The 21,253-nt window shown below is 42.8% G+C and overlaps 2 protein-coding genes across 15 annotated transcripts in view; one reads left to right on the top strand and one right to left on the bottom strand.

Annotated features, from left to right (window-relative positions):
• Window positions 1-5,486: 5,486 nt before the first annotated feature.
• NAP1L1 (nucleosome assembly protein 1 like 1) overlaps window positions 5,487-21,253 on the top strand; it is a 39,235-nt gene continuing 23,468 nt past the window's right edge. For 3 of the 14 annotated variants that reach the window (XM_015094544.4, XM_060412454.1, XM_042246529.2), the window contains exons 1-3: window positions 5,487-5,593; window positions 6,981-7,019; window positions 20,531-20,567. In XM_015094544.4, coding sequence (XP_014950030.1) covers window positions 20,551-20,567 — 17 coding nt within the window. In that variant the 5' untranslated portion in view covers window positions 5,487-5,593; window positions 6,981-7,019; window positions 20,531-20,550. Of the gene's footprint in view, window positions 5,594-5,900; window positions 6,274-6,417; window positions 6,441-6,819; window positions 12,654-20,530; window positions 20,568-21,253 lie in introns of those variants that run through there. The other 11 variants (XM_060412457.1, XM_015094545.4, XM_060412456.1 and 8 more) reach the window with 8 other exon arrangements.
• On the bottom strand, window positions 5,546-12,326 carry LOC132659529 (basic proline-rich protein-like). Its single transcript, XM_060413665.1, has 4 exons — window positions 12,246-12,326; window positions 11,435-11,539; window positions 10,389-10,396; window positions 5,546-6,242 (listed from the first exon to the last, which is right to left on the bottom strand). The coding sequence occupies exons 1-4, from the start codon at window positions 12,324-12,326 to the stop codon at window positions 5,546-5,548; spliced, it is 891 nt and encodes a 296-aa protein (XP_060269648.1).

Genomic DNA, 21,253 nt, shown 5'->3' with positions numbered 1-21,253 from the left:
CACCTCCAGGTGTGTGTGTGTGTGTGTGTGTGCATGAATGCGCAGTTTTCAATTCACTTAAACACCCAGATATGAGAAAGCGGGGTCATATGGTGAGTGTATATTTCGTTTTATAAGAAGCTGCTAAACTGACTTAATGACTGTGCCACTCTGCGTTCATGCCAGCAATAAATGAGAGTTCCTGTTGTTTCACATATATACCAGCACTTTGTATTACCAGTTTTTTTTTTTAATTTGAGCAACTCTAATAGGTGTGTGATAATATCTACTTGTGGTTTTATTTATTCAATCTTATTTTATTTTATATTTAGCTACACCATATGGCTTGTGGGATTTTAGTTCCCCAATCGGAGTTTGAAACCAGGCTCTTGTCAGTGAGAGCATGGACTCCTAACCACTGGACCACCACCAAGGAGTTCCCCTAACTATGGTTTTTATTTTGCAAGCACTGCATTTTACAGATTCAGTCCTGTTGCCACATTACACCCCAGGTTCTGCTGTATAATTCTCTATGACGTGCATCTACCACACTTCACTATCAATCCTCTAATGACAGACGCTCCAACTTTCTCCAAATACTACCATGAAATTTATTTTCTTTATTCATTATGATCTCAGAGATCTCAGTATTTCTTTACATTCTTTTCATCATCAAGCTACTTCATACATGAGGGAAAATAATATCTAAACAAATAGTCAAACAATATCCAAACCATATCTAAAAATCTTCTTGTATTGACTAGGTTCTCAACTTTTCTCACGTAGACTCTGTGATAAGTGTCGAAATGATGTCGTTGTCCTCAAAAAAGGATGATTTATTAAAGTATTGTGACTTCTATTTTGTTTTCAATGACATTTCTTTCCTTTCTCCCTCCCTCTCTTTCTTCCTTGCTTCTTTCATTTAATTACCCCCTAAACTATTTATTGAAAATCTTTGCCTGTAGTAGTCATTGTTCAAGCCAAGTGTATACACAAAGACCTGGCCTGCTCTGCTGTGGTGTGTGTTGGGGAGAAGGAAACATGGGAACATACAGACAGACATAAAGGAAAGAGCTGTCTGAAAATAGACAAGGGAGTACAGCCAGATTGGCCTTGGTGAGTTAGGAAGGATTCCCCGCAGGAGATAAAGATTTGAACTAGATATTGAAGGATTAATAGAAGGGGAGAGCAGAAGGCATAGAAACACTCCTCACGTTGAGGGTCTACTGCGTACTTCAAAATCATAAAATGTGAGGTTCATGAAGGTAGATAGTGGGACACATGGCTAGAAAAATAGGATGATTCTGATTGGGATGGGCTTTGCAGGGCTTTTTTTTGTCATGTAGACATCAAAGAGCCATTAAAGGTTTTATTAAAAAGTTGACTTTATTAGATTTGTATTTTAGAACCATAACTTCAGCATTTAGGCCAGAGGGGGCTGAGATTGGTAATAAGGAGACCAATTGCAAGTCTATTACATATAGTTCAAGTAAGAAATATTGAATACAGACATGGCCTGTTTTCTCACTAAGTTGTCTATTTGTGAGAAACAAGGAAAAAAGTAAAATCTGGGAAAGTAGAACTTTATTTAGCATGTGAGTTAAAGAAGAAGAAGAAAAGAAAAAAGAATCGAAGAGCAACATAAGGTATCCTTGCGGTGAAGGAATTGTTCTTTATCTTGCCTGATGTGATACAGAAACTTACAAATACTAACATTGTGTACAACTAAATACACACAAGTGGGCTGAAGTAAAACTGGGGAAACCTGAATAAGATTGTGGATTGTTGTTACCATTGTGGTAAACTGGGTAAAGTTTACATAGATTATTTATACAGTTGTGAGTTAACCTACAGCTACTTCAATGGTTGAGACTCTGAGCTTCCAATGCGGGGACCTGGCTTTGATCCCTGGTTGGGGAACTAAAAATCCATAGGTCACCTGGTGCAGCCAAAAAAAAAAAAAAAAGCAAAATAAAGATATTTTCAACCACCTTCCCCTGCAAAAACCTATTACTCCTCTTTGGGATGTAGAGGGGAGATTTAAGGCAACTTTCCCACAATTTGCTCACTGAAATTTTGGTTGATTTTATGTTGCAGTTATATAATAATTTGGAAAAAAAGAAAACCAACCAGGTTCAAAATTAAGATAAGGTACTAAAATGTGCAGTTTTTAGATGATAATTATGATTGGTGCCATTACATATTTTACATATTGATTGTGAGGAGAGAAAATACACATTTATTGAGTGCTTAAATGCAATCATTGCTCCGGGGTGGGGGCTTACATATAGTTTCTATTTGATGCTCTCAAAATGGCAAATTTTATTAGAATTATTCATACACTTTTCCAATGGGGAAGCCTAAGGGTCAGTATGTGTAAGTACTTTTGCGAGGTCACAGTGTTAGGATGAAGCTAAGCCTGTCTTTCAAACCTGTGTACTGTCCTATGACTTAGGGACAGTTCTAGACACAAGCACATTCAAGATAGCATCTCTGTCACTGATTTGTCTGGTTGAGCTCTACAGTGTCTATATCCAATATTTAGAAATGTGGAATATAGTACTTTTCTAGTGTGGACTATTTCAGCTCTGGAAAATATGTTTTCAAATTTGTGACAAGATGGCTTTGATAAAATATTTACCAATAAAATTGAGTCAAATATTATTAGACTTTAGTATAGTTCCTTCAACCTTTAAATAAAACAAAACCTCAGTAAGAAGTTCATAATGTTTAACTTTTATGGAATGTTTTCTATCTATCAGGTGCCAGGTCAAGCAACTTACATGCTGTTTAACATTTTACAATAAAATAGGGATAAAATGGGCTATGTGACTTCAAAGCCACACTTCCAACCCACTGGGCTACAATGCTGTAAGCATCCATCAAATGAAAATAATGGGGAATGAAGAAAAAAGAAACTCTAATAAAAAGTTTTGCATGATCCAAAATCAGTGACCAGAGCCACCATTTATTGTAAATAAATTACATGAGTTAACTCCATTGTGTGATTCTGGGGCCTAACGGAGTTGAAGCCATGTGAAAACCTCCGTGGTTTATCAGATTGCAAAGAGTGGGATAGGACCGAGAGGCTGAATTGAACTGATGCTCAGATCAGTCACCTTCTATCCTTTTATGTCTTTTTATTTTCTCCACAGCTCTTTCACTTACTAATACGTAACATTATTTCATTACTTGTCTACCACTTGCCCCATCTCACCAGAACACGAGGTCAATAAAATTAAGAATCGTGTCTTTCTTGCTCAATGCTATATTCCCAGTGTCTCAAGTTGTTCCTGACAAACATTTGCTGAATGACTGGCTAAGTGATTGCCCTCCTCTGGGCTTAAATGGTAGAGGTTTAGATTTACAAACTGGTTCAAAAGATCACTTTAGCAATCTATTTGCGTTTCATTTCTTAGATTGGCTAGGATAAATGAAAGAAAAGGGAGGAGGAAACTGGAGGAAGGAGCTGAGGAAAAGGGAGAGAGAATATAAACTGGTAATGATAACCCTTTGAATAGGGGGTGGGAGTTGAAGCGTCAGAAATTAGGAGCCTTAGATCAGTGGCTGAAATTGGTGGGGTTCCCAAGAGTGGGTTAGAAGCCATCACAAAGGCTAATTTATATTTGATCTCAGATGGTCAAACCACAAAAGGTTACAGAAAGGAGGTACAAGTTATTTAGCTTTGATTAGACTGCATTGGGGCTTCCCTCGGGGCTCAGACAGTAAAGAATCTGCCTGCAATGTGGGATGTGGGAGACCTGGGTTCGATCCCTGGGCTGGGAAGATTCCTTGGAGAAGGGAATCGCTACCAACTCCAGGACTCATGGGATTGCAAAGAGTCGGACACGACTGAATGAATTTCACTTCGGACTGCATTGCTCTTGAGGCTGCCATAGAAATCAGTGCCAAGGGTACTGACATACTGGGCACTGGTCTACCTATCTTGTATATTGTAAGTTCTTGAGGAGTCATTACTGATGTTATTATAATCCTTGTGAGTTTGACATGACTGTTGAGTACAACGTCAATGAAGACAAATGGTTGAGAAACCAAAAGAATCTCATGTGAAGAACCAAAATGAATGGATAAACTGAGGCATCTGTAGCATAGAGTGGGAAAGGCAACTAGTTTCAGTGAGGCTGGGAATACTGAGGAAAAAACCTGTATCCTCTAAAGTGGAACTGGGTTAGTTACAATAGATGACTCTTAGTAGTTTGAAGTTTCAAGGACTACAACAGAGAAGAGTTGTTAAAGTTTTTAATCTCAATGACCTCTTTATAGTCTTAAAAATTTAGGAGTTCAAAGATGTTTTATGTGTATTAACGATAACTATATCATATTTGAAATTATGAGCAGTTATTCTTTCATTTTAAACAACTGATTAAATGTTAACAGACAACAATCTTTTATATGAAAAGTAACTACTTTCTAAAATAAAAAAATTGAGCAGAGTGGTTTTATGTTTTTGCAAATCTCTTTAATGTCTAGTTGAACAGCAGATGACTGGGATTCTAATATTTGCTTCTGTTTTTAGTGTTTCCATATCACATGTCATGTAGCCTCTGGAAAATTCCACTGTATAATTATGACAGAATGAGTGTCAAAGCAAATAGCATTTTAGAATTATTATGGAAATACTTTTGACTTCCCCCTTGAAAGAGTACTGGAACCCTCCGACCACACTTTAAGAACCACTGTAAAGAGTTAGTACTAGTCAATCCAGCTTCAATTGAAAATAGCCATGAGGTTGGATTTACTTTTTCAAAATGAGGAAACAACGCTGTCCTCATTATAAAGGGTCCAGACCTTACACGAACATGCCATTTTCATCCATCAAACATACGAAAGCAGAAATGAGGGATCGCAAGTCAGGTAAAAAGATGGAGACGTTGGAATGAAGAGCATCCCCGGGAGCCACGGTGACCCACTGAGTTCGGAAAAGCAAAACCGGCAAAAGACGCCGCCGAGGCGGTTAGGAGGAAAGAACTGTTGTTCTTACGGGGAAAAATGGGCGGGGAGAGGAAACGGTTACCCGGGATCGGAGAGTTTGTGGGAATTAGGCCCCGACACGGTAGGGAACTGAGGAGCGCTCGCTGTCCGGATGCGGCAAGGCAGGACCCGGAGGTGGCCTCCCGCCCTCATCCTTCCCGGTACCAGGCCGGGGTGGGAAGTTGGAGGAGGCGGGGGCCGAGGTGGGCCGTGAGCAAGGCTGGGGTCTGGGCTGTACCCCGGAACGGAAGGGGCGGCGAGTTCCTTTCTTGCTAAGAGCGTAGAAAAGAGATGGCTGGAGGCGTCGTAGGGGGCGGAGGCGGGAACCCAAGTCTGGCGCTGCGAGTTTGGAGGTCGCCGGGGGAAAGGAGGAAGGTTCCGTTGCTAGGCGACCGGTCCTGGCCCCGCCTCCCAGTGGCGTCGCTAGGAGACGGGGAGGCCGGGGGGCGGGCGGCGGAGCGGGCCCTGCGTGCTGACGCTGATTGTATATGAGCGCGAGCGGCGGGCTCTCGGGTCTTTTTTAGCGCCATCTGCTCGCGGCGCCGCCTCCTGCTCCTCCCGCCGCCGCCCTGAGTCACTGCCTGCGCAGCTCGGGCCGCTCGGCTCCCCGCGCTCGCCACCGGTAACGGGCTGGGGCCCGGCGGGGAAGGGAGGGACGTGGAGGCCCCGGGCGGCCCGCGTGGGCGGAGGGGTGAGGGGGCTGGGGACGGCGAGCGGGGCCTCCGGGGCCGTCCGTGGAGGCCGGAGCCCGAGCCGCTGTGGGAGCCGCGACCCCGCCGGCGGAGAGGGCCTGCGGCTCGGCCGGCGCTTCCCGGGAGAGCCGACTGGGAGGCGCGTGGGGCGGGGGAGCGTCGGCGCGGCCCGGGAGGGTCCGCCCCGGGGCCCTGTGAGCCCCGCCGGCCTCTACGCGCCCACGAGGGCGCGGCCCCGGCGAAGCCCTGGCGCCCGGAGCGGGGAGGCGGCCTCGCCGCTGGGAGCCGGGAGGCGCCCGGGGCGCAGCCCGAGCCGGGGTCTGCAGCCCACCGTCGCCGCGACGCCCACTCCCTGGAGGGGAGGCCGCGGGGGGAGGGAAGGAGCCGCGGAGGCTGCGAATTCCGACGGGAGGGAGGGGCTGCGCGGGGACCAGGCTCCGGGGCGGGGAGGCGGCGAGGCTCCGGGCTGCCCGCCCCCGGGAGGTGGCGACCCGGCCGGGAGGGGAAACCCCCGCGGCTTCCCTCTGCACGTGGCCGGGGCCCAGGCGCGGGTGCAGACCCCCTTCTGGTAGCCCTCCACTAAAAGTTGAGGAGGTGGTGGGATGCGAGGGTGAGCAGGGAGCCAGTCAGTCCAGCTCTCGGGTTTGCAACTCTTCCCTGCTTCTCTTTGATCTTAATCTTTTTAGGTACCGCAAGAAAGCGTGAATGTTAGTTGGATGAAGGAGCGGGGCTTTCACTGCTAGGATTTTTAAGAATTATCGCGTGTAAAGCATTTAGGTTAGCTGTTGTTAACAAGAGATTCTTTTGTGTCCTCTCAAGTACAAATTAGAATTAGGATGGGTATCTTGATGAGGGTTTTTATTTGGGAAGCGTTGATCGTAATTAGTCGATTCCTGAACAGTGGAAGTAAAGGATTTGGCCTGCAGTGTCTTTTTAATTCGTCGAGGGCTTCTGTTGTTTTCTTACTAATTCCTTTATTCACGTTCCCACTGTAAGATAGCTGTTGGGTTTTTAACGTTATGGTGGAGGCGGTATGGGGTGAAATGAGACGCACAAGTAAACGTACTGAGCAAGGTTTGTAACCTGCTGCCTCATCAGTGCTTCATGCTTTGCCCTCAAAAAAAAAAAAAAAAAAAAAGAGGCCGGGAAAGGAGGCGGGGAATGAAGGCCTGTAGGGGAGGGCTGGGTTTTTGGAGGAAGAAAGAGCCGGGCACGTGATGTCCTCAAGGAGCCCCAATTTTATTCTCTGTTTGATTGTGGGTTCTGTAAGGACTGCATTTTAAAAGCTCACAACTTACACTGCTTATCTGATTTCAGGAGAGCTGAGCTGGAAAACGAAATTTGCCATTTTTGAAAGTAGGTGGCATCAAAAATACTTTTTCAAATTAGTGTTTTAGGTCCTGTTGTTAGCTTTCATAACTACTTCTATACTTATTTTCCTTAGGAAGTAATACGCCTTTGATTGGATAAAGGAAAAGCCTTATATTTAGAATAACTTATTTAAAGCTGACAGGAGGTAAATGAGGTTTACAGTGACCTTCTGGGACTGATGTCTCAGGCTTATTTCAAAGTTGTCTGAGTTCAGATTAGTGGCCCAGATCTAAAATGGGCCTTTTGCTTTTTAAGAAGATTGGTCCTTTCATACTAGTCTGAAAATTTTTGTAAGTTTTATCTGTTGTAAGGTACCTGTTTTTGATATTGGACCTATTGACAGGGAAAATTGTTAAGCTGATATTAAATGTGACAGATTGTGTTTGTCATCTAACGATTAGAACAAAACAAAACCCACACGTGTACCAGAGCTAACTTAATCCACAGTGTTATTGCCTGTTTTGTTACTTACTCAAATTGCCCATATTGCCTTGAGATGACTGATTCTGAACTCTACCAAATGTATTCAGTACATATCCTTTTGTAGGAAAAGTGGCTAAAAAAGGTAGAATCTGTTTGACTTGAAGGTATGAAGATGTCAAAATTAAACATTGCTTTTCTTACTTTGTTTTCTGCATGATAATTTGAAATACTAATGAAAGAGGCAATGAATCCTGATCAGTTTAGGAAATAATGATCAATCCGTTCATACCCTCAAGTCTAATCAAATCTGTAATTGCTTATCTTCTTAGTTGATTCTTTGAGTAAATATTTTGGCTCCTATTTGGACATAGATCTTATATCATGAGCCAAGCAGGCAAGTTGGTTATTTGATATAAATTGTTGAGTGGTTATGAGTGTTCTGAAGAAAAAGAGCTGGAAAGTGGGAGATGGAGGAGTATCTATAACCTCTTTACATGAAGGAATTTGTTAAAATTACGCTAATATTAAGTCCCATTTCGTACTAATTCCATCTGAGTAAGTTGGGCAGAGTAGGGATTAGAACTTGAGCACTGCTGTTTTCACTCATCCTTGTAAGTTACTTAGTACTTTAACTGCACATCAGTAGGTCACATTGCTGGACTTGCCAAGTGGTCTCAACCCAAAGTTAGTTCTGGTTACCAACTCTTTCTACTGCTACACAGTTTGATGAATTTTTACTTGTTCAGAAGTTTTATACATTTTGATTTTTATTGGAAAAGGGGGTCATAATTTTGAAGAGTTTATTAATTACTTTGAAAATACTGTCTCAGGTACCGAGGGTATAGACGAATGAATACAACAGGCAGAAAATAATAGGGTTTCTTGCATGATTATTCAGGTGATGTTTTAAAATTATTCTACATATATATAACTCAGTGCTCCTAGAGATAAATAGTATCAACATTTAAATGAGGAAACTGAGGTACAGAGCAGTTAAATAACTTATTATCCAAAGTTACATAACTAAGAAATGATGGTTTATAATAAGGATTTTATATTGGTTTAAGGGAAGTTCCCTTGACTTAATTGTACTATACAGTATATAGAGCTTCTCCCATAGCTCAGTTGGTAAAGAATCCGCCTGTAATGCAGGAGACCTCGGTTCGATTCCTGGGTCGGGAAGATCCCCTGGAGAAAGGGATAGGCTACCCGATCCAGTATTCTTGGGCTTCCTTTGTGGCTCAGCTGCTAAAGAATCCGCCTGCAATGTGGGGAGACCTGGGTTCGATCCTGGGGTTGGGAAGATCCCCTGGAGAAGGGAAAGGCTACCCACTCAGTGTTCTGGCCTAGAGAATTCCATGGACTATACAGTTCATGCGGTCGCAAAGAGTTGAACACGACTGAGCGACTTTCACTTCACTATACAGTATATATCTGCTTAGAATTTAAAAGCACTCTTGGCTTGGGTTCCACTGGGCTTCAAAGGATAGGTAAAGCACTTACAGTCATGAAGGTTTCTTCCAATATATGTCTAATATGTGAATACCTTGCTGTGGTTTTGTTAATGCTGATTGCATTTTCACCAGATTATCAGTGTGTTCATGTTTCTCTGCTGTTTGGTCAGATGGTACTATAGATAATGCAATTACTTGAACAGAAGATAGAAACAGGAGTATATTTGGCTTGGGACCTGTATAAAAGTCAGTTCTAGATTGACTCGGTATCTCTGAAGTGAAAAGGTGAGCATAAAGGATGAGATGCACTGCTACTACAAGGTTGTGTTGGAATCGAGTTCTGAGCCCCTGGCCCACTAAAATTGTCGGTAGAACAGCAGTGTCCAAAATACAGGTTTGTTTAAAATGCATTCAGCTTGAGATAGGTCTCAGGTAAAGGGAAGTTCCTTTTGGGGTTTTATTGGTTCCTTTGAACCTTTTTGCTTTAAAACGTGTGTGTCCTTGCACACTCAGTATCGCGGTAGGTTTCTCTCTGGAGTTTTCCAAGCAGGAATACTGGAGTGGGTTGCCATTTTCTCCTCCAAGGGATCTTCCCCACCCAGGGACTGAACCCAAGTCTCTTGTCTCCTGCGTTTGCAGGTGGATGGGTTACCACTGTGGGCTTCCCTGATGGCTCAGACAGTAAAGAATCTGCCTGCAATGCAGGAGACCTGGGTTTGATCCCTGGGTTGGGGAGATCCCCTGGAGAAGGGAAAGGCTACCCATTCCAGTACTTTTGACTGGAGAATTCCATGGACAGAAGCATGCCACAGTCCACGGGGTCGCAAAGAGTTGGCCACAGCTGAACAACTAACACTTGTTATAGTTTTCTTTTTGTTATCCTTGAAAACTTTACTTTAAATTTTTGATTGTGCTGCAAGGCTTGTGGGATCTTAGTTTCTCAACCAGTGAAACCCAATCCCTCACAGTGAAAGTATAGCGTTTTAACTGTTGGATTGCCAGAGAATACCCCAAACGTGTAGATTTTGATGGTTGGCTATTTCACTGTGAAGCAGCTATTTTCTGTATTATATAACTGCAGGTTATATAATCTGTGTAGTAGGTGATAGGGTTTGTAGTAGGTGATAGGTTTGGCTTTTGGAATAGTGGAATTGGCATGGGTATTGGAAGTCAGGTTTTAATTCCTGTTGCTAAGTCACTTCAGTCGTGTCCGACTCTGTGCGACCCCCTAGACGGCAGCCCACCAGGCTCTCGAGTCCCTGGGATTCTCCAGGCAAGAACACTGGAGTGGGTTGCCATTTCCTTCTCCAATGTGCGAAATTGAAAAGTCAAAAGTGAAGTTGCTCAGTCGTGTCCGACCCTCAGCAACCCCATGGACTGCAGCCTATCAGGCTTCTCCATCCATGGCATTTTCCAGGCAAGAGTACTGTTTAATTCCTAGTTTTTTCATTTTTGTGTTGCTGAGCAAGTTGCTTACTATTTTATCTGCAAATAAGAGGAAAGCCTGTAAGTCTTAGAGAGTAAGCTCTGTAAATGTTACTTTTCTTTCCTGCTCGTTGGAAGTAAGAACAGAATCAGGTATACTGGAATGGTAGGTCATTTGATTTCTGGATGTTTAGCTTTTACACAACCACAAAATAATCAGCTAATGATCTGATTGAATCACTCATTTCCACCTCTTTCTCCATTGGAAGACTTTCTTCATGTTCAGGTTTTCTGGTAAAGATTTGCCTTCAGTCTTGTTATGAACCCTGTCTTCACATTGAGATCTGTAACACAGTACTGGGTTGAACCTTTTATTGTAAATGTTAATTCTTAGGAATGTTTCTCCTTTAAATCTGTTTTTTTTTTTCCCAATGTTAGTACAGTGATACCAGCTTTTGGTTAAGGATTGTATTTTACTATAAGTGGGATGCAGTTGAATTTTCTTCAATCTGATAGTTGTAAACGGAAGCCTTTAGTTGATTTATGTAATCACTATGATTAGGTTTAATTTTGATTTGTGTGTGTGTGCTTTTTATTTGTTCAACCTGTTTTAGATTGATGTAAAAATAAATATAGCTTCCCCAGTGGCTCAGTGGTAAAGAATCTGCCTGTAGTGCAGAAGTTTCGGGTTCAATCCCTGAGTCGGGAACCCACTCCAGTATTCTTGCCTGGAAAATCCCATGGACAGGATCCTGGTGGGCTCCAGTCTATGGAATCACAAGAGTGATCTGTTTCTGAACTTTTGGGGTCACCCTAGAAATTACAACGTGTTTATTTAAGAACAGTAGAGTAATCCATTTCCTCCCCACTTATTCTCACTGCTGACTTAATATTATGGTAGTTTAAATTTGACACATTACACAGTGGTAATCTTTCCTTTAAAATACTTTATTTTGATAGTATGCTAACATCCTTATTGCCTCTCATTTCATCTTATGTCTTTAGACCTTCTCTTTGGGATCACTTGCCTTTTGCCTGAAGAATATACTTACGGAATTTATTAATGAGAGTGCTGGAGACAGTTTAGCCTGAAAGTACCTGTTTGACTGTCTCAGAGGATGTTCCAGATGGGTGTGTTAGTCTAAGACCCTTAGCTACTTTCAGCACATGGAGCACGCAGACCGTTCTGTCATCTTTTGGTCTCTGTTGAAGAGAAAACAGCTGTCAGTCTTACGCATTTGACATTAATCTGAGTCTTTTTTCTGAATGCTTCTGTCTTATCTTGCATTTTCACTCAAGTATCTAAGTGTGGGTTTTTTATTTTGCTAGCTGGGGTTTGTAGGACTTGTCTTCCATTAGTTCTGGAAAATAACTTGGCTATTTATTTCTTCAGATATTCTGTCCATTCTCTCCTCTACTCCTAGAACGTCTGTTAAATCTCCGTTAGACTTTTAGTGTCTCCTAAAAGGTCTTTTCCATATTTTTTATTATCTACTCTCTGCCATGCTTCGGAAGATTTCTACTAAGCTCGCTTTCAAGCCACTTAAGTCTCTCTCCAGCTGTGTCTGCTTTACTGTTAAACCTGCCCATTTCTTTTGATTTCTGTTATTTTTATTTCTGGAAATTCTGTTTAGTTCTTTGCCAGATTTGCTCTCTTCACCTTTAGTAAATAAGTTTCTTATAGATACTGTTGCAGACACATATTTTTAAACTTAAAAGGCTTGGTTGCTTTTCCTGTTTGTGGTCTTTTAGACAGTATTGAACTCTTCCATAGGATTGACTTCTGTTGCTCTCTGTCGCTCCTGTTCTTGCAGATAACTTCATGAACTATGTGAGCTCTAGCGTGGTGCTCTCACTTACATCTGGTTATGCAGGTGCCAGGGAGTGCTGATGCTGGCTCTAAGCTCACAGCTCGAAGCTCGGGGCACAAGGCTGATGAGGTGGATTGGGGTTTTGTCCTGGAAAACTCGTTTATTATCTCTGAGGACATAGCACTTTGAGGTTTCTGCTTAATTTGGGAAGGTTGCTATAAAGACTCCCTACCTTGGTGAGTCCAGGGCTTTTGGTTTCCACAGACTTCACATCTGAGGTTGGCAGGATTCCTTTTACGTATCCTTTTCCTCCTTGTTTTGTCTTCAGTTTGGGGTTAGTAATTTCTTACTATGTTACTTATTTCTTATTATGTTACTTTTTAAAACAAATATTTGATTCTGTACTTTTAATTAGTTTTCATTAGTAGGGTTGGTCTGCATAATCTAGCTTGTCACTTCCAGGAATGGAAAGTCTTCAGATCTCTTAGAAAGCAAATTCATGTCTGGTAAGTAAAAATCATGCTGATTTTACTTAAAGTTGTTGACTTGCAGTTAAAAAATAAATCTGTAGATATTAAACTAAACTTGTGGTTTTTGATGTAATTTGATTGCCTGAGACCACCTGTCTCAGAACGTGGGTCTCTTATTTAGAATTTTGTTTTTTGCATCTACTCTCAGACATGTTAGTTTTGAATCTGTGTATGGGAATTGGTCCCTTATTTTTAGTTTTTTAGATTTATGGGAAACTTGTAGAGATAGCTCAAAGTTCCCATTTGCCCTTTACCCAAAGAATGCTCAAAGTGCCGCACAATTGCACTCATCTCACACTCTAGTAAAGTAATGCTCAAAATTCTCCAACCCATGCTTCAGCAATATGTGAACTGTGAACTTCCAGATGTTCAAGCTGGTTTTAGAAAAGGCAGAAGAACCAGAGATCAAATTGCCAACATCTGCTGGATCATTGAAAAAGCAGGAGAGTTCCAGAGAAACATAGATTTCTGCTTTCTTGACTATGCCAAAGCCTTTGACTGTGTGGGTCACCATAAACTGTGGAAAATTCTGAAAGAGATGGGAACTCCAGACCACCTGACCTGCCTCTTGAGAAACCTGTATGCAGATCAGGAAGCAACAGTTAGAACTGGACATGGAACAACAGACTGGTTCCAAATAGGAAAAGGAGTACATCAAGGCTGTATATTGTCACCCTGCTTATTTAACTTCTATGCAGAGTACATCATGAGAAACGCTGGACTGGAAGAAACACAAGCTGGAATCAAGGTTGCTGGGAGAAATATCAATAACCTCAGATACGCAGATGACACCACCCTTATGGCAGAGAGTGAAGAGGAGCTAAAAAGCCTCATGATGAAAGTGAAAGAGGAGAGTGAAAAAGTTGGCTTAGAGCTCAACATTCAGAAAACAAAGATCATGGCATCCAGTCCCATCACTTCATGGGAAATAGATGGGGAAACAGTAGAAACAGTGTCAGACTTTATTTTTTAGGGCTCCAAAATTACTGCAGATGGTGACTGCAGCCATGAAATTAAAAGACACTTACTCCTTGGAAGAAAAGTTATGACCAACCTAGATAGCATATTCAAAAGCAGAGACATGACTTTGCCAACAAAGGTCCATCTAGTCAAGGCTATGGTTTTTCCAGTGGTCATGTATGGATGTGAGAGTTGGACTGTGAAGAAAGCTGAGTGCTGAAGAATTGATGCTTTTGAACTGTGGTGTTGGAGAAGACTGTTGAGAGTCCCTTGGACTGCAGGGAGATCCAACCAGTCCATCCTAAAGGAGATCAGCCCTGGGTGTTCTTTGGAAGGACTGATGCTTAAGCTAAAACTCCAGTACTTTGGCCACCTCATGCGAAGAGTTGACTCATTGGAAAAGACTCTGATGCTGGGAGGGATTGGGGGCAGGAGGAGAAGGGGACGACAGAGGATGAGATGGCTGGATGGCATCATGGACTCGATGGACGTGAGTCTGAGTGAACTCCAGGAGATGGTGATGGAAAGGGAGGCCTGGCGTGCTGCGATTCACGGGGTCTCAAAAGAGTCGGACATGACTGAGCAACTGAACTGAACTGAATTTCCCCTAATGTTAATATCTTACCAGAGTGCATTTACTGGTCAGTCTGTACATTTATCAGAACTGAAAGAATCTGATTTTAGCTATCATGCCAGCTAATTATTTTGCGAAGGATTGTTCAAAATGGACAGATTGAAAGAAACTCTGTTGAGTGTTAATTAGATATCAAACAGATCTTTTACATGAATTTGCTTAAGAAGAGAAACTAATGAAGGAACCATTTTCTCCTGTTTTGAAGATGAAATAAGGCCAGAAGTTGTTTGCCTGAGCTAAATTCCCACAAAGCTGGTGTTAACCCAAATGGTCTGACTGCAGAATTAGGCATTGTTGTGTGTGTGTGTATGCTCGGTCGGGTCTGGCTCTTTGCAACCCTGTGGCAGTCTACAGCCAGGCTTCTCTGTCCGTGGGCTTCTTCAGGCAAGAATTCTGGAGTGGGTTGCGATCTCCAGGAGATCCTCTAGCCCCGGGATTGAACTCATGTGTCTGCATTGCAGGCAGATTCTTTACCAGTGAGCCATCAGAGAAGTGGACTTTAAAAAACAGAAGTGTGTATGACCAAGAGATGTATCACTGTAGCCGGAATGCGCAGATTGGAGAAGGCATCTCTGAGGAAATGACTTGCCCTCCTGTTCTATCGTGAATCTCTGTAATAATGCATCAAAACGATGAGAGTTTGCACTCTAAATGTAATGGCAGCAACATGGACTCTGAGGGAAACAGTGTAGCCCGTCTTCCGTGAACGTGTTAGACTGTTAGAGAATTTTGAATTTAGAAGTTTTGGGTGTTTCTGTTTTGTTTCATACTTTTTGGTAATTGCTGGATTTAGTATATTATATATTCAAGGGAGCAAATTCTAAACTGTTAATAAATAGTATCTGGTTAGGAAAACCTAATAATGTAGTATGAAATGTAAGCTCTCATTCACTTCCAGTCTTTTCTCTCTCATAGACAACTGCTGTTAGGTTTCTGGTGTATTTTTTAGAAATGTCTTCTTCATAAGAAAGCATGTGTATGAGAATGGATATTCGTATATACTCAGGTTGGATTTCGCCATGTGTTCTTTACTCCCGCTTTGTTGCTCTTTCCACATCAGCTCAGATCTGCACCTTTGCATTTTGTTTTCAGCTCTGCTTGCTCTGCAGGCGTTTCTTGTGTGGGCTTCTCAGTGTCGTGGCTTTGGTATGGTGTGCAGGCCTCAGTAGCTGCAGCTTGTGGGGTCTTCCTAGATCAGGGATCGAACCCATCTCCTGAGTTGGCAGGTAGACTCCTCACCACGGAAGTCTTGCTTTTTCTTCTTCTTCTGTGGTGGTGGTGGTTTTAATTGCAAAGCATTCCATTGTATGCACATTCCACACTAGTAGTTTAATTTTGCTGAGTAATTGTAGCTGCCGTATATGTGTCTGTATATATATAAACTTCGTATACTACTCTGAAGGATACAATGCAGTGACTAGAAAAAGCAGATATAATCCCTGTAATCATGAATGTTATGGTCTTGTCACTGGTGGAAGACAGACCTTAGTCAATCACAATAATCTATAATTACAAACTGGAGATATCTTATGATGGAAAGAAATGGGACTTTATAAGAGTGTGTCCAACCAAGAAATCTTACTTAGCCAAAATGTACAGATTGGAGAAGGCATCTCTGAAGTAGTCAGTGCCAGTCTGTTTTGTCTTGAAGAAGTAAAACTTTGAGCTGAGAGTCAAAGAATATGTAGGACTTGGATTTTAGATGAACCTATTAGACGAACGTGACGTGTACAGGCACTTAGAGCCTTTACTTCTTTTTTTCTCAGGGTAGGTTCTCACAAATTGAATAACCACTTCTGGAGATGGACATGTTTACGGTGTTTGTTATTCCCATAGCCAAATTGCTCTCCAGAAAGATAACAGTTATGGAATTCCTTGGTGACGCAGTGGTTAAGAATCTGCCTGCCAATTCAGGGGACATGGGTTTGCTCCCTGGTCCAGAAGGATTCCACGTGCCTGGATCAACTCAACCCACTTGCCACGACTGCTAGAGCCGCAACAAGAGAATAGCCCCCACTCACCACAGCTAGAGAAAGCCTGTGTGCAGCAGGGAAGACCCAGCACAGCCAAAAATAAATAATTAAAGGAAAGAAAATAGTTTATATTAACAGTAGCCATATTTAAGAATGCATATTCACCATAATTTTCCCTGCATTGAGAGAAAACCCTTGCTGACCTGATAGATCTGAAGCCCACTTATGTTTCTTTGATTCAATATTTTTGTTATTTTTGAATTAGTATATTTGTAATTTTTTGCTAAGTGTTTCGTTAATGCTGACTTAATTAACCAGCATCGCTAGAGAAATACATCAGTGCTGTTAGAGATTATTTACAGTAAATAGAAAATATTTAAAAATAGAGTAGGCTACAGTAGGAAGAATTATTTCCTTTATACTTGTCTAAAGGATGGATGTTGGATTAGTAATAATGCTCCAAAGGATAGCACTTGACTGCTAAAATCAGAAACTCAGTTTTTTAAAGTGAAAAGTGTATTAAGCATACTGAGGAATCAGACCTTATCACTTGTGAGTGAAAGACTAAGGTGTGGGGACTTCCCTGGTGGTCCAGTGGTTTGGAATCCACTTTGCAGTACAAGGGATGTGGGTTTGATCCCTGGTTGTGGAACTGACTCCACGTGCCACGGAGCACAGAAGCCTGCGCTCTGGGGGCCTGGGCCACAGCTGGCGGTCCGTGCGCACTGCACGGCCAGGCTGAGACCTGGTGCAGCCAGGTTAATAAGTAAAATGCTTTTTTAAAAGATAAAGGTTTTAATTTTTGAAACATTAAAAACTGATTTTAACGGAGTAAGCCTTTTTTTGTTTTGTTTCTCATTAAACTTTTTTAATGGGTCTCATTCTGTGAGAGATTTTTGGTCGTTTCCATTAAAGAGTACTGATTTTAAAAGTACATAACTTGAAACTGCCACACACAAAACTGATGGTTCACAAAACACTCTTCTGAAGGTTTTGCAATGCAGTTACCATTAACCAGACTTTTACTGTAAAAGCTTAAATGGCCAATTGAGACAAACACCGCTGGTGAAGACTGAGGTGGCACGTACTGGGGGTAATACTCATGTAGCCGTGAGCTCTCTGGGCAGACCTGGTGGCCTTGCCAGTTCCCGTGCTGCCTCTTGTCCGCTGCTTTGCTGATACCGCCAGCAGCTGCCTGTCTCATGTCAGGAGCAGCCAAACAGCCAGGAGGCAGGTAGATAGTCCAAGAGACTCTCAGCACACATGGCCTTGCCAGGAATCGCATCAGTGGTGCAGTATCACCAGATGTCAAGAATTCGGGGCCACCTTCTAGCTTTTTCCAGAACACTCGGTCTTCAGTTCGGCAGGCTTGCATTAGAGCTGTGTGACGGTCCAGCGCTGATTTGGGCCTGGATGGTTCAAGATCGTCACCTGAGCTGTGAAGCCAGCTGCTTCCGTTGGTGGGCCATTTTCGCTGTCACCAGCCACATTGCCACGAAGAACATCTTTGGCAGACATGCTCTTGAAGCTCACATCGTCCCCCGGAGGGCCATTACTCAGAGCATCATGGTGCATTTCAAAAGGTGACCACGTTGCCAGGCTTGAGAACACCAGGCTCTACTTGACCCACAGGGACAGTACCAGTACCAGTACCACCAATTTTGTAGGCATCCAGGAAGAGCAAACCCAAGGGCTTATCAGTTGGGCAGGTTGGTGGCAGGGTACAGGCTGGAGCTTCAGGCAGTGTGGTTCAATGGGCATTGCCATCTTTATGGGTGACTTGGCATCCCTTGAAAGGCATGATGGCACTTGGTTCCGGCAATGTTGTCACCGTGACAACCAGAAATTGGCACAGATGCTTCTGTGTTGGGATTGTAGCCAATTTTTTTAATGGAGGCTGACTTCCTTAGCAGTTATCTCTGGCTGTTGGCTGGCACGGTGCAGTCCATTTCATTACCTCCAGTGTAACGAAGGTTCCACACCCACAGAGGAAGCCAGAAGGGCCTGCTCTTGGGTCTGCCATTTCTTGAAAATACCAGCTTCAGATTCGCCAGCACAGGTGCCGAAATGTGCCTGTAGTTGTGTTTTGATGACCTCTCTGTGTCCTGGGGACTTCCTTGGTGGCTCAGTGACAAGCTGCTTGCAGTGGGGGAGCTGTGGGTCTGATTCCTGGGTTGGAAAGGTCCTCTGGAGGAAATGGCCACCTACTCCAATCTTCTTGCTTGGGAAATCCCATGAAAAGCAAAATCCCATGAACAGAGGAGCCCAGTGGGCTGTAGTCCATGGCATCGCAAGAGAGTCTGACAGAACTTAGTGACTGCGCCCCGGGGCGTCAGCTAGCTCACAGAGCACTTGCTGGCCTTAAATTGACACGGAGATATCATTGGTGATAATCACTCGTGTTCAGCTTTCAGTTTTTCCTAGACCGAGGTGTACTTGAAAGAGCCCTTTCCCATCTTGGCAGCCTCCGTTTTGGACTTTTCAGTGGTTCCCAGATGAATTCCACAGCGTTTGTAGATCCTACATGTCCAGTGACAACAGTGTTGACTTGGGTCTTCTTTCCCATTTTTGCTCAGGTTTAGTGGTGGTTTTTACGATACTTGTGTCCTGGTGGCAAACCTGTTGTGAAAAAACTAAGCTTATTAAAAAAGTAAATGGCACTCAGCTGTTTTTCTGGATGAATGTAACACGTTTTGTCCTGAGGTTCGTTTTTCTCCGAGCAGTCTTCTCTAAGTTAACCCTGACCCTATAGTGTGAAAGAGTGTAGGATATGCTCTGGCCAGTCCTAACTGCTTAGTCACTCAGTCATGGCCCACTCTTTGGACCTGCGGATGGTAGCCCGCCAGGCTCCTCTGTGGAAGTCTCCGGGCAAGAATACTGGGGTGGGTTGCCATGTTCTCCTCCAGGGATCTTCCCAACCCAGGGATCAAACGCAGGTCTCCCACATTGCAGGCGGGTTGGTTACCGTCTGAGCCGCCAGGGAAGCCCTAATCACCCAGAACACTATGGACAGTGTGCTGACATACTCAGGGTAAGCGGGAGGCATGGTAGTAGTCGGTGATGTGGCATGAAGTGCATTTGAAGGGATGGTGGTGGATCTGGACCAGAGCTTTATAGCTGCCATTGAATAGTCTAAAGGGCTGACATCTAATAACAGGAATTATTAAACTTAGGGGGAAAAGAAAGATCTCCAGGGGATCATGAGTGCAGTATGTGGCAGATTTTGGCTTTTTAACATGAATTTGATAAAAATTAATACTGTTAAAAAATCGAGTGGGTTTGAGAGAAGTAAAGCATTTTGTCCGTGAAAGAAAGTGAAAGTGAAGTCGCTGCAGTCCACCAGGCTCCTCCGTCCATGGGATTTTCCAGGCAAGAGTACTGGAGCGGGGTGCCATTTCCTTCTCCAGGAGGTCTTCCCGACCCAGGGATTGAACCTGGGTCTGCCGCACTGTAGGCAGATGCTTTACAGTCTGAGCCACCAGGGAAGTTCATTTGTCCATACAAAGAGGCAAATGCGCATGACAGCTCTATTTGTAATACCCCCTCCCCCAAAAGAAAACGCAAATGTCCATCAACAGCTGAAAACTTAAACATAGAATAGAGTGTATGTTTTCAACGGAATGCCACTATACAATAAAAATGATGAACTGTGGGGTAAGTACTACAACGTAGGTAAATCTCATTCTGGATGGAAGAAGCCAGACCAGGGGGAAAGTACATACTCTATGATGCCATTTCTATAAAATTCCAGAAAATATAAGCTATAGTGACAGAAGGCAGAGCAGCTCTTGCTTGGATGGGAGGCAGGAAGGGGAGGAGGGAGGTATTCTAACAAGGTAGAGGTATATCCGTTATCGTGACTTTGATGGTTTCATGGAGATATAGATATATATTCATCAGAACTCCTCAAGAGTACCGGGAGGTACTAAGCAGCCCCAAAATTGACCATTCATGGTTAAAGGAATTTGAATAAAGACTCTTGGTATGAACTCTTCCTGTGATTCTAGCATACCTCAGATTCTTTTAGCCAACAGTTCTGCTGTAAAAATCCTTGCCCAATAGATTCTGAGTGCCAAGTAGTAACTTTCTTGATTAAGCAGCATCCTCTGAAAATTACTTCACTGACGAGTGTCAGTGTTCACCTCCCTGCCCCTGATTTTAATGGGAGTGTGTGTAAAATAGCTTTAGCATGGTATTGATTTAAAGAGTTTTGGTTTCAGATGTTTTTACTGGTTTTAAATAAATTGTATGTTTTCTTTTTTTAACATTGATATTTCTCTCCATAGATACTTGGCATTTGTACAACATGGCAGACATCGACAAGTAAGTGACAGAAAGTTGGTTCTTTTTTTCAGAGATTTGGCTTCAGTGTGTACTGTGTGATTTAACTAACAGCAGTACTAATTATGTATTAGGAAAGTGTATGGTAATGACTAATGCTTAGTACCTATTTTAAAAGTTGGGTACAGTGTATCCAAGACAAAATACAGTATACATAATCACTGTCATAAATATAGTAAACCATTTGTCGGTGTTTGTTCTTAGGAAAGTGCTGAGCACAATAATGAGTCATAAATACTTGGGGAATTCGTTTTTTACCATTTCTCAAAGATTTTACTACTTGCATTGTAAAGCATCGTACATAAAGATAAGGTTTTAAAATCTAACGTGTAGAGCTGAAAGGACAAGAGGACACTTGTACAAGTTTTTAAGAATTGCAGCATTACTCTCAGAAGCCCTGTGTGACCCTTCTCAATTGCGTCCTCTTCTCTCCAGACATGTCAGTACTGTCCTGGCTTTGTCTAGTTCGCTTCTGTGTTTTCCTGTAGAGTTTCAGCACCTACAGATTCTTAATTAGTGTTTACTTTTGAAACTCTTAAATGGCAGTCACAAACTTAGCTGTGTAGAGAAAAATTGCAATATAGCTGAGGAGTCAAAAAGTGGGAAAATAAAGAGAGACTGTCTGGGCCATGGTCTGCCTTCAGCGTTCCTGAGTCTTTACAAAGGCT

This window comes from Ovis aries, chromosome 3 (genome assembly GCF_016772045.2).
Source record: "Ovis aries strain OAR_USU_Benz2616 breed Rambouillet chromosome 3, ARS-UI_Ramb_v3.0, whole genome shotgun sequence".
In the NCBI taxonomy this organism is placed as follows: Eukaryota; Metazoa; Chordata; class Mammalia; order Artiodactyla; family Bovidae; genus Ovis; species Ovis aries.
This window is presented reverse-complemented; position numbering and strand designations above follow the sequence as displayed.